The sequence below is a fragment of the Miniopterus natalensis genome, chromosome 2, assembly GCF_054644295.1.
Source record: "Miniopterus natalensis isolate mMinNat1 chromosome 2, mMinNat1.hap1, whole genome shotgun sequence".
Classification (NCBI taxonomy): Eukaryota; Metazoa; Chordata; class Mammalia; order Chiroptera; family Miniopteridae; genus Miniopterus; species Miniopterus natalensis.
This window is the reverse complement of record NC_142082.1, coordinates 19,361,316-19,375,331: the sequence shown is the minus strand read 5'-3', so window position 1 is coordinate 19,375,331 and position 14,016 is coordinate 19,361,316. Positions and strand designations below refer to the sequence as shown.

The 14,016-nt window shown below is 43.1% G+C and overlaps 1 protein-coding gene across 1 annotated transcript in view; it reads right to left on the bottom strand.

The window, feature by feature from the left end:
* Positions 1-4,473: 4,473 nt before the first annotated feature.
* KCNU1 (potassium calcium-activated channel subfamily U member 1) overlaps positions 4,474-14,016 on the bottom strand; it is a 239,284-nt gene continuing 229,741 nt past the window's right edge. The window contains exons 23-25 of the mRNA XM_016210705.2: positions 13,334-13,473; positions 6,390-6,584; positions 4,474-4,614 (exon numbers count right to left, since the gene is read on the bottom strand). Coding sequence (XP_016066191.2) covers positions 4,474-4,614; positions 6,390-6,584; positions 13,334-13,473 — 476 coding nt within the window. The remainder of the gene's footprint in view (positions 4,615-6,389; positions 6,585-13,333; positions 13,474-14,016) is intronic.

Below are 14,016 nucleotides of genomic sequence, written 5' to 3'. Positions count from 1 at the left end.
TCCTTTAGAAATTAGGACTTGAGATTCAGATACAGGCCAGTTAAATCTCTCTCATGCACCTATAACTTCACCTATAAATTTGGAATTGCAGGAAAATATATTTTAACACTTATATGTAAAGAGAGAAAGATGATGATGGCAGGTAAGCTTAAAAAAGAAAAAAAAAATTATTCCCTTGGCCTCTAACAACTTTCTTACAATTACTTTTTCCACATAGATTAACTTGATTTCATTACAACCTAAGCTTAACTAATACAAAATTTTATACCTTGTGAATGAACCTTTTTTTGTTTTGTTTTCTTCATTTTATTTGTGTGCTTGGAGGCACAGTGTGTGTAACGGCTGGAGTCAAATAAAACAGGTTTACATGATGATTTGATCACTTACTAGTTAAGCACAATACTTTAGACATGTGTTGTTTATCTGAAAGTCACATTTAACTGGATATATTTTATCTGGCAACCCTATTTGCGACATTGTTTCTTCCTTTGTAAAAAAGAGGTAATAATACCAAATCAGCAAACATGTTGCTAAAAATGTGAAGGATATAATCAACATTATGTAAAACAATTTATGAATTTATGAGACCCATGGTTTATTTTTTCTTTCTTCTTCCCTTCTACCTATATGGTATCTATGACCCGAGGAGACATTGCTTACAAAGCTCATCATTATCCGATCGCCAGTTGGGAGTAGATGCTTTCTGGAGGTGCTCAACTTTTGTTTCCTGTGTTAAATACCAAGACGAAACGACTTAAGTAAAAGGGGAGGTTTACAGAGCAGTGGGTTGGCTCCTTTTGGAATATGGGGAAATGTTTCACACCTTTTATGCGATATGTCTTTATTCCTGAATTAGAACATTTGGAAGGTTATATATTTCAATCTACTTGACCTCATCCTGGCACTCCATTCCAAGATACCTTAATATTCATTCTTGGGCTAGGCATATAAGGCATATAATTAGGTCTCAGTTTTACACCATTTGGTTTCTAGTTCAAACTGGCACCTCCCTGTCTGGTCTTTCTCACCTCTGAGAGAGAGAGAGAGAGAGAGAGAGAGAGAGAGAGAGAGAGAGAGAGAGAGAGAGAGAGAGAGATGAAGAAAGAAAAAGCCTGAGAGGAAAAAGAGAAGGAAATACTACATTATTTCCTATTTACTTGTTTGAGGAGAAAGAATGTGAGATTCCTGATCTGGGGGCTCTTTATTTCTTGTTTCCTGTGTCTAAGTCCTTCTCATATTTATTTTGATGACTCCTGTTCTCTGACTGGGAGAGCCCAGAAGTGCTGGAGGACTCCTTTAACAACAGCTCAAACCAACACGTTTTCTTCTCAAGGGACACAGAGCAATGAACTTTCCCTGCAGAAGCATTTTTAAAAATCATGTATTTCTTTATTTATGACACCAGGCCCAGTGGGATTGGATCAGCACTTTCTTCTCAAATAGTGTGGGCTTGCCCATCAACCACGGAGCAGTGGGCATGGCAATGGCATGCTTTGAGTTTTGTTTTCCTTCTTCAAAGTCACCATCTCTTGAGATGCCTGTGGCTAGTGAGCTAGGAGCTTGTGGGGAGTATCAGCAGGTCTAGTTTGAATATGCGCTGCTAGTCCCCTCAGAGGGCTTCTTCACGTTTTCCTTTCCTGGATATATCTGGGGTGACAGTTTACCACTCTGAGACAAAAAGGGTCGCTCAGGATTACCAATGGGGCTAGTTTTTGGCTCCAATAAATGGACTGATGTGTTTGACGACTGTGTTGACCTCTGGCCAACTGGGTCATCGGAGGGAAGATAACTTATGACTGCAGATGTCTCCGATGTCTGTGACTCTTTATTTATGTTTTCATAAGGGCCTTGATATAAAGAATTATCCTTCTCGCAATAAGACATGTTGAAAGGAATGGCACAAAACACAAGATCTGAGGGCAGCAGCTTAAACGCATTGGCTGGCCGGGTAATCACAAACCTGTAAGAAAAGACAAAGCTGAGTCTGAGCCTCTGCAGCTGGGACAGTGTGGCAACAGGCAATGGTCAAAGTGGGGCAGTCATTTGGCTGGGCCCAAAGAGGAAATGCTTTTGTTTCGCTTTGCTTCATCGCTTTTTTGTGACCGACAAACATGTCTGGCACAGTAGAAGAGGTCCTAGACTAGAAACTGGAAGACTAGGTGTTGTCCCTGCCTCTCGCACTAACCATCATCATACACGGCATCTCCCTTCTCTGGGCCTTGCTTTTCTCATTCTTTTAAAGGGAGAGGGATAGGGCTGTGGTTTGGGCTGATAGATCTCTAAAGGCCTTTCTGACTCCAGGCTTCTTTGCTTTTAATATCCACAATGCTGAGCACTGAGCCAAGCTTTATCAAAAGTGGAAGATTACATGCGCTCCAGATATTTCCATCCTGGCTTAGGCCTACCCCAATGCTTACGCCACCAACTTAGAATGTAGTTTGATCAATGAGGAAAAGAAACAAAAATTAAACTAAAGTTGTATTTGAAACCTCAACTGGTAAGTAAATAGCGTTGATGAGTCTTAAAGAACACCCGGAGCCTGGACCTCCATGGAAAAAATGTAGGGAGGCAGGATGCTTTACACAGTATCAGGCACAGAGCAGTAATCTTCAATAAACCAGAGTTACATTAATTAATACGCCAGTGCTCATGTCGGAACGCTCAGACAGGATAACCTTTCATCACTTCTGTCCAGACGATCACCTCTCTTTTCCTAAACAACGATCTCAATTCAACGTCGACTTTCTTTTACCAAAAATTTTCCCACTTTTATCTTTCCCAGAGTGCCCTGTAACCTCTATAAAATCCTAAACAAGTTCAACTATAATCACACACTCTCTTTAAAACAGAAATCTCATGTCCTTCCCTGAGGTCCTCTCAAGTATGGGCTGCACATTCTCCCAATTACCACGTTCCATAGATTTTCCAGAGGTGTCAGAGGAGGGGATGGAGTTCAGGCAGAAAGAGGGATAGGAATAGGGATAGGGAGAGAGAGAAAGAGAGAGAGAGAGACAGAGACAGAGACACACAGAGAGAAGCATCATCCATTCTCCCCAGTGCTGCTTCCAGAACACCACTCCTCCCACCATCTCACCATCTTCGTGGTTAGTGCTCTATAGTCCTATCACCCTCCCTCTTGATTGGTTGGCGTCATCTATGGCCCTTCATGTATATTTAAGCCTTTGGCACTTGGGATACCTTTTCTTTCAGACTCTAGTGCCCCCGCCATCTTTAAGTACATTCAGTGTCTCTGTGGTTTACAAATCCAACATCCAGACACATTTCTTTGATTTCTACTACCCAGTGATCTTTATCTCCAAGCACCCTTTCCTGGCCACGTGCCGAATATTGTAATTTCCCGACCTGTCTCTCCTCTAAGCTCCTATGCTTTGATAGATCACTGTCCAACAGTTTCCTGTCCCTCCCTCTCTCATTCCCCTACGCTGAGTACATCTGCTCTTTAACTTCACCAGGACTTCCAATCCTTTGTGCTTTCACATCACAGTCTAGAATCGCTCCTGCACACCCCAGCAAACCTCCTCTCCCAGTCCTCTCAGTAGTTAAACTCTTTCGTTTTTCTCAACTCCCTGTAACACTTCCCCCTCCAACTTTTCTCTTAGCAGTGGCTATCTCTGTACTTCACTGAGAAATCCTGGTGTTACATAAAAATTCCCTTAAGCACACCTCCTCCCCTATAGCTGTATCTGCTTGGCATCCATCTTTCCTTTCATGTCGCCTACGAGCAGAGAGATTATCTTTCCTCTGATTCAAGACTACCCCATTTTGAGTAATTTGGCTTTTTCCCCCTTCCTCCTGGACCAGGTCCTAGCAATGTCTTTCCTATTATTTTTATCTCTCCTCCTCTGACTCCTGTCCATTCCCACTGTGTGAACCTTAGTTGTAACCTACATTACTGTGTTGTTTGAATACTGTACCCTCTCCTCCCACTCTCTACATACCCTTCCAGCATCTTCCCCATTGCTGCCACATTGATCTTTCTTTAAACTTAAATTTAGATATATAACTCCCATCATTTATATGGACAAAGCACAGTGGCTAGAAATGAGGCACTCAGTGAGTATTTACCCAAGGAATCCAGCACAAACCAAGTAAATCTTTCCAATGTGAATAGTGCCATTTAGCTTTAAAAAGTTACGCAGACAAGGGTGGGCTAAGTTACAAAAAAACACAGAAAAACAAAAATACCACAAAACACCCCCCCCCCAAAAAAAAAAACAACACACAACCCTGATTCAAAACCTGGGTCTACATTTCAGTTTTCATTGGGGACAGAGACACCATTGTTTCATGGCTTATATTGGGTCACAATTACCAGGGGTTATTCATGTCATTTACATGCATTCCTCCATATTCCTACATCATTTTCTACTTCTTTGCAACCGGGGCCCTGGGTCCTGGACCTCTCTTTCACATAGAACAGAGTAGCTTTGGATCTTATGCTGGGATTGGTGGCTAGCACTTTCCAAGCCAGCATACTCCCCTTTTTTGCTCCTGGTTGAGCTCCTCGTTTTCCATCATGCGGTATAAACCAAGGCACAGGATTCCAAAGTAATCCAATAAGCCACAGAAAACTTGCCCAAAGGTCTTTTTTGGCTAGGGAGAGAAGAGAAAAACATAGGTCTGTTGGCACTTGAACCAAGAAATGACAAGCACTTACTGGAGTGTTATTTGCCTTTGCTTATAGGAGTTTGGAAGACCTTAACATCATCTCCTAAGATCTTTATGGTGGCAGTGTCAAGTGGCTGGGAGGTGAGGCTTATGGTTAGTTCTGAGCATCTAATCCCAGTGATTGTGTTCATCGCTCTGGTCTTTCAAGAGCCTCTGGTGGGTGTGGTGCGGCATGACCTCGTGCTGGTCCTTAGTACCACTGCCATTTTGATAACCATTAAGAAGCAACAATGAACAGCAGGTTGGAACATTCCATTTTCAGGGTATATAAATAGTTGGGATGTTAAGTGAGCCCCAGAGAGTGATCTAACCCCACTCTACAACAGATTACAGCCCCAAGCACTCCTCAACACTGCTCTCAGACTATAGCCAACAGAAGCTCTGCAAGTGGGCAACAGGTTCAAAAGCAGCCACTGATGGGTTCAGTGAAGTCAAAAGAGAGCAGTCTTTTCAGCCCTGTGGGGGACTCCCCAGGGTAAAGAACAGGGTGAGGACAAGACCTAAGTGGAGAAGGAAAGGAGAAGTGTGTTGACCAGCCCACTGTCATCTCTGATACCAACAGGAAATTGCCAGTGGCTGTTGTTCTGGGCATATCATCATTCACAAGTCAACCTCAGGTGAGGGGCCCAGGACCACAAAAGGACGAAGGACCGGACCATACTGGGGGAGCTCTGGAATGTTGTTTGCACCTGGAAGTCAGATGCACAGAACATGGGGCTTGCCCTTTTGTCCTTATCTATTGAGACATACCAGGCACAGAGGCCAGGAAGAGCCTGCCCCTTGTGAAGGGGGTTCTGCTGATGGCCTCTGAACCAACAAATGATGTTCTCTTACAATAGCTTACTCTTACGAATACACTGGAGAACTGAATGCAATGTTAATGCAAACTAAACCAAGAAGCACCACACAGATAAGTAGATTACTCACCCCAGGCTGGACTCTACTCTGATCCTCAGATGCCCAGATGCTCCACTGGAGTCTGTCAGGATGGCTATCTTCTCCCTGGCTAGAATCTACTGTTCACTAGCTCAGTGGGCTAAGAACATTCAAGCATTTCCCACTGGCTAGCACAGTCAGTATATTAGACCCAAACACAGAATCCTTCTGCCTGATTGCAGCTGACCAGATTTCTTTAGTGCTTCAGGTACAGGGAGAGTGGGAAGACCTGGCTCAGGTTGCCTTAGAGGCACCCCTGCTTTGCCACTGGTAGACAAAGTGGTCTCAGGTTAGCACTTGTTTCTTTGGGCCTTAGCTTCTTGATCTACTTAGTAGGGTTAATAACAAGGTCTAGCATGCAAATCATTGGACAGATGAAGTGTAGCGGCGGGATAGACAGGCACAGGGGAAATGCTCAATAAATAGTACCTGGTACAATTATTATTGATACCCTTCTCAAAGTACAAGTTATTGGACCTCTCTTATACTTCCTGTAGACTTGGGATTTTAACCTGGAAGATGGGGACAATAACAACTTCTTTATCTACCTTCTGGCATTGATAAAACAAATACAAGTGTGAAAATGCACTGCAAAGTGTAGAATACTCTAAGAATATGAGTTGTATTAATTTGTTATTATTATTGTTATATATTATTGTTATTATTTCTGTGCTATAGGCCATCTAGGAACCCAAATAGCCTGGACCATTTTCAGAAACTCAGAGATGAAAGGAAGCGGGAAACTCTATCAAGAGTAGACTCACTTTAATGTCCAACAGAATGGCTTGGTTTAAGGACAGAAGCCCCAGCTTACAGCGCTTTCTTCTGGACAAAACTGTAATGCTGCTGTGACTCAGCCCACAGAACTTATCCTTGTCCAAATTCTGTTCCATCTGAAAACTTATCCCTCCTGTCACCAGCATCTGAAGTAGTTCCAGGACATGATAATTATAGAAGGCCTGGAAAGCAAGGACAGGCCATGTGTTGTCAGATTTGCATAGTCTTGGAGATTTTGTGCATATCACTGAAATGGATCTGGTGGTGCAAAGCAGTGACTCTCATTATCATTAATAAATTTAACTAAATCTGGCAGTTTGGATAAGGCGCTGGGTTAGGCAAAGTGCAGAGAATATAACACTGACCTAGTCCTGGCTCTCCTGGGGGTTACACTATAACGAAGAAAGACATGGGTAATTATACTGATACCAAGTATGTCCCCTCTTCCAAAAATGACCAGAGGAGCATGTCAGGCCACAGATGCCCTAGTAATCATCTTCATATATTTCAAAATATATATTGAGACTTCTGTAGGTTTTTCTTTAGGGGACTACTGATATTGTCATCCATACTTGAATCCTTTGGATGTGAATCTTCTTATATTCATTTTGACTGTGACCTACTGAGGACAGGCAGTGACTTAGGTCTTAGCACTATTTAGGTCCCCCATAGCTGATATCATGTACTTCATAAATTGTAGCTATTGAATGAATGGAACTTTAAAATCTTTGGCATCAAAATGAAACAAAAGGAAGACATGTGGGCCAACTGCTTTTTTTTTTTTTTTTTTTTTAATATGTTTTTATTGATTTTAGAGAGAGAAAGGAAGGGAGAGGGAGAGAGAGAAACACTGATAAGAAAGAAACATCTATCGGCTGCCTCCTGCATGTCCCCTTTTGGGGATTGAGCCCAAAACCCGGGCATGTGCCCTGACCAGAAATTGAACTGGCAATGTCTTACTGCATGGGACGATGCTTAACCAACTTAGCCACACTGGCCAGGGTGTGGGCCAACTTCTTATTTTGAAATTACCTTGAAGCTGAATAACCCTAACCATTTTCTGAAACTCCTTTTTCAAAGGATTCTTATGTAATTCAGTGTAGACTAGGTATTGCCATACATGTAGATAGCAGTGTAATATGCTATCCATTAGGTTTTCTCAAGTCTATTGGATATATAATGTTTTAATTTTCTACCCTTTGCTTTATGTTAGACTTTTGCTCCAGTAGAAATGAGAATTTGTATGCTTGTATATGTATTACCTATATAAAAGTCAATAACTTTGTTTTTATTATAAATATTAGGAATGATTTCAATTGTTATTATTTAGAAATTCTACCATTCACTTTTTCTATGCCCAAATTCAGGGACTTCTCTCCTAACACTTTGGCTATAAGATGGACTACTGGTTTTCCTTGTGTTTCTTCTCATTTGCAATCTACTGTGCAAAATGCTTCCAGAGAGATTCTCTAGAAACAAATCAGATCATGCTACCCACCTCCTCCAACCTTCATTGTCGGCCTCCTGCTGTGAAACCAAGCTCACTCTTCCGTAATGGACCCTCCAGTGCACGACAGTCTATTTGTAGTTGCTTATGCTATACGTTTACTCCTCCATGCTTCGCTTTGGAACAGCTGGTTCACCTCTGATCAACTTGGCAAACTCTATGCTGGCCTCCTCATCAGAATAAAGTGATCTTTTCTTTGTGGCCCCATGGCCACTGGCTTTTATTCTATTCCACTCTTCTGTATTTTATATTAGTAGTTTGTCTGAAACACACCTGAGTTTGAATCTTGCTCTGGCCCGTCCTAGCTGAATACCTTTGAACAATTCATGTGTTCTTTCTCAGCAACAGTCTTATAATCTTTAAAGCTGACATAATAATACCCACCTTTGAGCAATGTCTGCAGGATTAAATGAGATATACAACACACATTACTAAACCCTGTTCTCTTCAACACTGATTCTCATGTATCTGCATCACCTGGAGGGATATTCATGAGTGCAGATTTCTGGAATCCCAGCTCTACTGGGTCAGAATTTATGGACAGAAGAATCAGAATTAAAGGGTACATCTGGTGGTTCTGACACTGGTGGTCCTCAGATCATACTCTGAGCAACACTTCCCTAAGTTATGTACCCTTTCAGAGGATAGACTGTGTCTCCTTAACATCCCCTGAGTGATGGTCTCCTCCTTACGTTTCTTCTTTGTTCCATCCGGCTACCACCCAGAAGCCTGCTGATGGAATTGGCTCCCTGAAATCCCAGAGGGAGTATAGGATATAAGTCCAGGTTGAGCCACAATCTGCTTAAGAATGAGTGGCCATAGCATAGAGTGACCAAACATAATGCGGTTAGAATAATTCTCCACTGACCGAAGAAAAGGAGGAAAATTCTAGGGTTATCCTGGTGTCAGAGGCTCTAGGGAAACAAGTACTTTACATACTTAACTGAGAGAGGCTTAGCTTTTGAATATGTCACTTCTTTAGTTTTGACATCAAAAGGATGGCAATTCTATATTGGGGAAAATAACAGGATTTACATGTCACCCTTACTCTGTGGGCTTATCTCATATTTTTATCATTTGGGCTTCTATGGTATTGGCTTTACTGGTGTCTTTCTTTTTTCATTCTTCCCTCCCTCTCTCCCTTATTTTTATTTTCAAGAAAATATGAAAGTTTAAAAGTGCTTGAAATATTTTAGGACTTCCAAACTTGAATAGTGTTTCTAATACAATTCTGTTGACTAGAATTTTGACTTCCAGTGTTAGGAAACGTTGCAGCCCAAAGTGTTGTAACTTTTAGCTACAAATTAAGCTTGAGGCCTCTCTCATAACGTGGACTATTACTTAACGACATAGGTACTAATAACTAATCCACTTGTTGCTTTTTATGCTGAGAATCTCAAAAGACCTGAAGACCAAATATTATCTGAGAAATACTTCTAATTGAGAATGAGGGTCTGTGGTAGGAAAACTGCAACTAACCAGATGAATGACCTTGATAAAGTGAGGCCACTTCTGTGGGCCTCGCTTTTCTTATAAATAAAGGGGAGTGCTCCCCGATTCGTGTCCAGTTCTGAAGTTCTATTGTTGTAAAGCTGCACAGGAATCCTGCTTATGGGACTGAGAGCCTCTCCACATTTTCATCTTTAGAGCACTGAACTGATAGAGGATAGAAAGTGAATCTGAATTATACCTTAATAGGCATGATTCTCCAATAGGGGCAGGAGTGTACAGGAGTAAACAGGGGATACTTGAGGCCACAGTGTCAACTAAATCAAGAGATTTGAAGAGAAACTGCATTACTTTACATTCAAAAGAAAAATCACAGATATATTAAGGGAAAGTAGGAAATACCTTCTTGAAAATCTAAAGCAAAACTTCAGTGACAAGCTCATACCATGTTACTCGGGCTTTGTTCTATCGTTGGGACTTGTGTGTTCAATCCTTTGTGTTCAAACACAACTCCTTTGTGTTTCTTAAGGGTGACTTGGAGGAAAAGGTGGCGAGGCACCATTACGTCCTCTGAGTACTCGTGAGAAGGAAGAGAGCCCTTAAATATTAGGTTGGAAATACAGTTCACCAAATTAGAGTCAAGACTGATGATCTTATCTTGTGTTGGAAACTGCTGAGATGTTAGCTGCAGAGGAAGTCTGTTCAGAATCCATCCGATTTAGCCTTGCCCTTCTGGGCAGTGTGGGCATCAGAGAAACAAATGTCTTGATTCTAATTATAACTTCTGGTTATACAGCATCAGTAACACATTTCTTGGTGCTCTAAGCTGGGCAGCAGATTGGAAAGCCAAACTCAGAAGATATTCTTTGGGGAGCGGAAACGATGGGACACAAGGGACATGCAAAATGGGGCAGAATGGCTACTCCTGCTCCCATACAGCACTCCAAGGTGGAAATTGGAAACCTGCCTCAGAATAGAGATGAGCAGCATTCTGGTTCGTTTATTTTGTGTCTCTCTGTTGGTCATATGGTCTAATCTTCTAGGGAATGGTTTGCAAAGTCCTCTTGCCCAGCCGGGTGTGGCTCAGAGGTTGAGCATTGACCTAGGATCCAGGAGATCATGGTTCCATTCCCAGTCAGGGCACATGCCCAGGTTGCAGGCTCAATTCCCAGTCAGGGACATGCAGGAAGCAGCCAATCAATGACAACTCTCTCATCACTGATGTTTCTACCTCTCTCTCTCCCTCTCCCTTCCTCTCTCTGAAATCAATAAAGATATATATATATTTTAAGAGTACAAAGTCCTCTTAACAGCATAAACCCTTCTCTAAATCAAATCTTCTGTAGGAGCCTCATACACAACCCAGATGAAAGCAGAGTTGTTCTGACTGGAGGGAAGGTGTGGGTGGTTGTGGTGGGGTGGGCAAGTGCACCCTGGCCTCATCTTCCCATACCTGTCTTCTTAGCAACTCAGAAGCACTCTGGGAGACAGGCTCCTCTAAACAAAACTTCAATATCAATGTATTGGAAAAATAGTCATCGTCACAGAGAGAGATTTCTAGAGTAGCAGTCATTTGAGTTCTGTCTTTGTAATCATTACAAATTTGGGTCTGAAAACCAACTTATCATCTGTAAGTGCTGCGACCTTTGGCACATTACCCCTCTAAGCCTCAGGTTCCTCATCTGTAAAATAAGGCTCATAATTGTATTCTCCTAACTGGGTTGATAGGAGAATTAAAAAGGTAATGTAGGTAACACACATAGCAAAGACCTTGGCTCAAAGTGAATGCTTGAGATGTGGTTATTACTGTTCCTATCACAAATATTGCTCTGATTATGAATATTATCTCAACAACAAAACTGAGCAGAAGAAGTTGACAAGAGTCTGCATTGGGAAAGATGCAGGTATGATCTGGAGGCAGGAAACCATGATCATTAACAGTGACTGCCCTGGGAAGGTGCTGGAGGGAGTGATAGACCTCGGGCCCTGCCATCCTCACTTAAGGGGAGGTGGACATCTTTGCCTTCCTCCCATATTTCTACATAAGGAGATGCTCTTATATGTATGGAGAATAAAATGGGATATTGGGGAACCTATTCCAGAACCACCACAGTGGCCCCAAATATTTCTAGTACAAGAGGATACATTTTCTCTTCCTCTCTGAGGCTTCTGAGCAGGTGTAATGTCAGGAGGCCGACCAAGATCAATGGTCCTCAGAAGAGCTCAGAGGATGGAACTGGAGGCACAGGCCTGACCTTTGGACTCTTTCTTTCTGTGTGCTGGATGACAGGAAGTCACCCCCACCCTTAGAGGTCCAAGTTGAGCCAGCAGTACCAGGCCCAGGGGGAAGGAATACAAGAGTGGGCAGGGTTCTCTGAATACTTTCAAAGGTCTAGTTCAGCTCCTCATGGCCAGAGACTAAGGGCTGGAGCTCTAAATAGTATTGTGTTCATTTTGCTGTGCCATACATCATTAAGGATTCACGAGCTGAGGCAGAAGGCCACTAGGTAGAGATTTAGAGGTTCAAGATCCAAGCTGGTCCCGTAACATGAAGGATGTCTTCTACTGAAGCTCTGTGGCCACCCTTATCCCATATTCAGGTGACCACATGCCACTCCTAAAGCAAGCACTTACCAGGACTCCTCAAGGGGAATGTGGCTTGTGATCTCATGTGACTATCCCGTACATCAGGCCACAATATGTGTTTTCTTGCTCCTACAGACTTCATCATTGGGCCTCAGAAAACAACTGAGCTTTTACATAGCCCACTTCATTTTCCAGCAGGGCCACATGTCCTCTCTCGTCGAGGAGCCCATCAATACAATACCTGAAGGCAAACTGGAGGAAGGGGCACTCCTCAAGGCAGCCATGGGGTCACACTCATGTGGGAGTGAGAAGCCCAGGCGACAACTCTTATTACCAAGTTCATGTTTCCTATGCTTACGTGATGTGTTCATTTGTTTTTAATTCTACTCTTTCAGCCCTTCTATGCCCATCCTGCTCTTCCCACTGACTCTAACTAGAATCTCTCACTTGAACACGCCAGGAGTGTTCCCACCTCACTGCCTTCGCCCTTCTCCCTCCTGCCCGAGTGTTTCTTCCCCAAAGATGAGCATGGCATTCACTCTCCTCTCCTCCAGACCTGACACATAGGCCACCCTCCCAGGGCTGTCTTTTCTGGCCACACTACTGAAATCTGCAATCCCTTCCTCAGACCCTCCATTTCCTATCTCACATCGCCTTGGCCCTGCATCTACCTGACATACCTCATCTGTTCCTGTTCATCATGTTTCTGTCAGTCTCCTCCATCAGCACAAGCTCCACATGGGCAGAGACTCTGGTCTGTTTGATCACTGCTGGGTCCCCAGCACCCAGAAGAGTGCCCTGCACAGAGTAGCTGTTCAATAGGTATTTGCACAATGCATTAATTCTACTTATGGAAATCCTGTAATCGATGCAATGGATCTATCCAGTAGAGGTGCTGAGAGCTGAAGAACAACCATGTAGTCAAAAACCCACCCAAAGGGAGGGGCGACAAGGAGGGAGATTTGACTGAGCTCTAAACAAAACTCACACCACCAAAGGCCAAAGCTTTGCCTTGAATTCCATGCCCCTTTATGCCTGGTTTCTGTGTAAGATTTTGTGGAAATTTTAAAGAGAAGAGAAAGCAGAATCTCCTCAGCTCTGACACCAAAGGGCCAGATGCATTAGAAGCTGAAAGGCAGACACACTGCAGCTCACCCGCTCATTCCCTCTGGTATCAAGTGTTCCAGCTCTTAAGTTTTTAATCTTGACAATGTAAAGATTTTGATGTCCTTGCCAGGTGGTTGTAAGAAAAGATGAAATACTGTATGCCAACAAGTGTTTTTGAAAAATCACAGAGACATTATCATTGTCTCCCCATGCCCTAAGCCGTCCGCTCCCCCCTCTGCCAGGGGCTTGGCCTTGGGGTCTCCTCAGCTTAGCTGCACTTACTGTGGCCAGGAGGGAGTCCAAGAAGCTGCCAGAAAAGACAGCGCCCGTGGAAAAGGAAGTGGTGAGATGTAGGCTTGTTCCTGGGAGGTGCCCTTCCATTCCACCAAGCTGTTCAATAAAGTGGATGTTGGAAGGATTTTCTGCAAGACAAGAGAGGCAAACAGGAAAGGCAGGCAGCAAGTTTAAGACTATATAACTACCTTAAGAATATAAGCAGACCAAGGGGTACCCACCAGGTCAAAGGGTTTGAGGCCTCCTTTGGGGTCAGTGTGGGATCTGCCCCTACGTCAGTATATTATTTTTCCCCCAAGTACTTTCTTCATCCCTAAAAGACACAAATCCTCCTTGGGCACCTTCTCCGTCAAGGGAATATCCTCATACCTCAGGCTCAGTTTCTTCATGCAAGTGTCCTGATTGTCACCCTTATATAATTGATCTTTCAAACCAGGACCCCTTTGGAAGTTAAAGGGGGTAGTCTCAGTAGGCATAAATAGGAACATACGATCACTCCAGTTATAGTCTTTTTCATAACATTATGCCACAGATGGCTTGGTATTTACTTGGGTCCTTAGATTATCTGGGTCCAGAATGAGTTAAAGCAGTACCTGGCAAAATTTAAAGTGCGTATGAATCACCTGGGGATCTTGTTACACTAGAGATTGATTCACTGGGCCTAGGGTGGG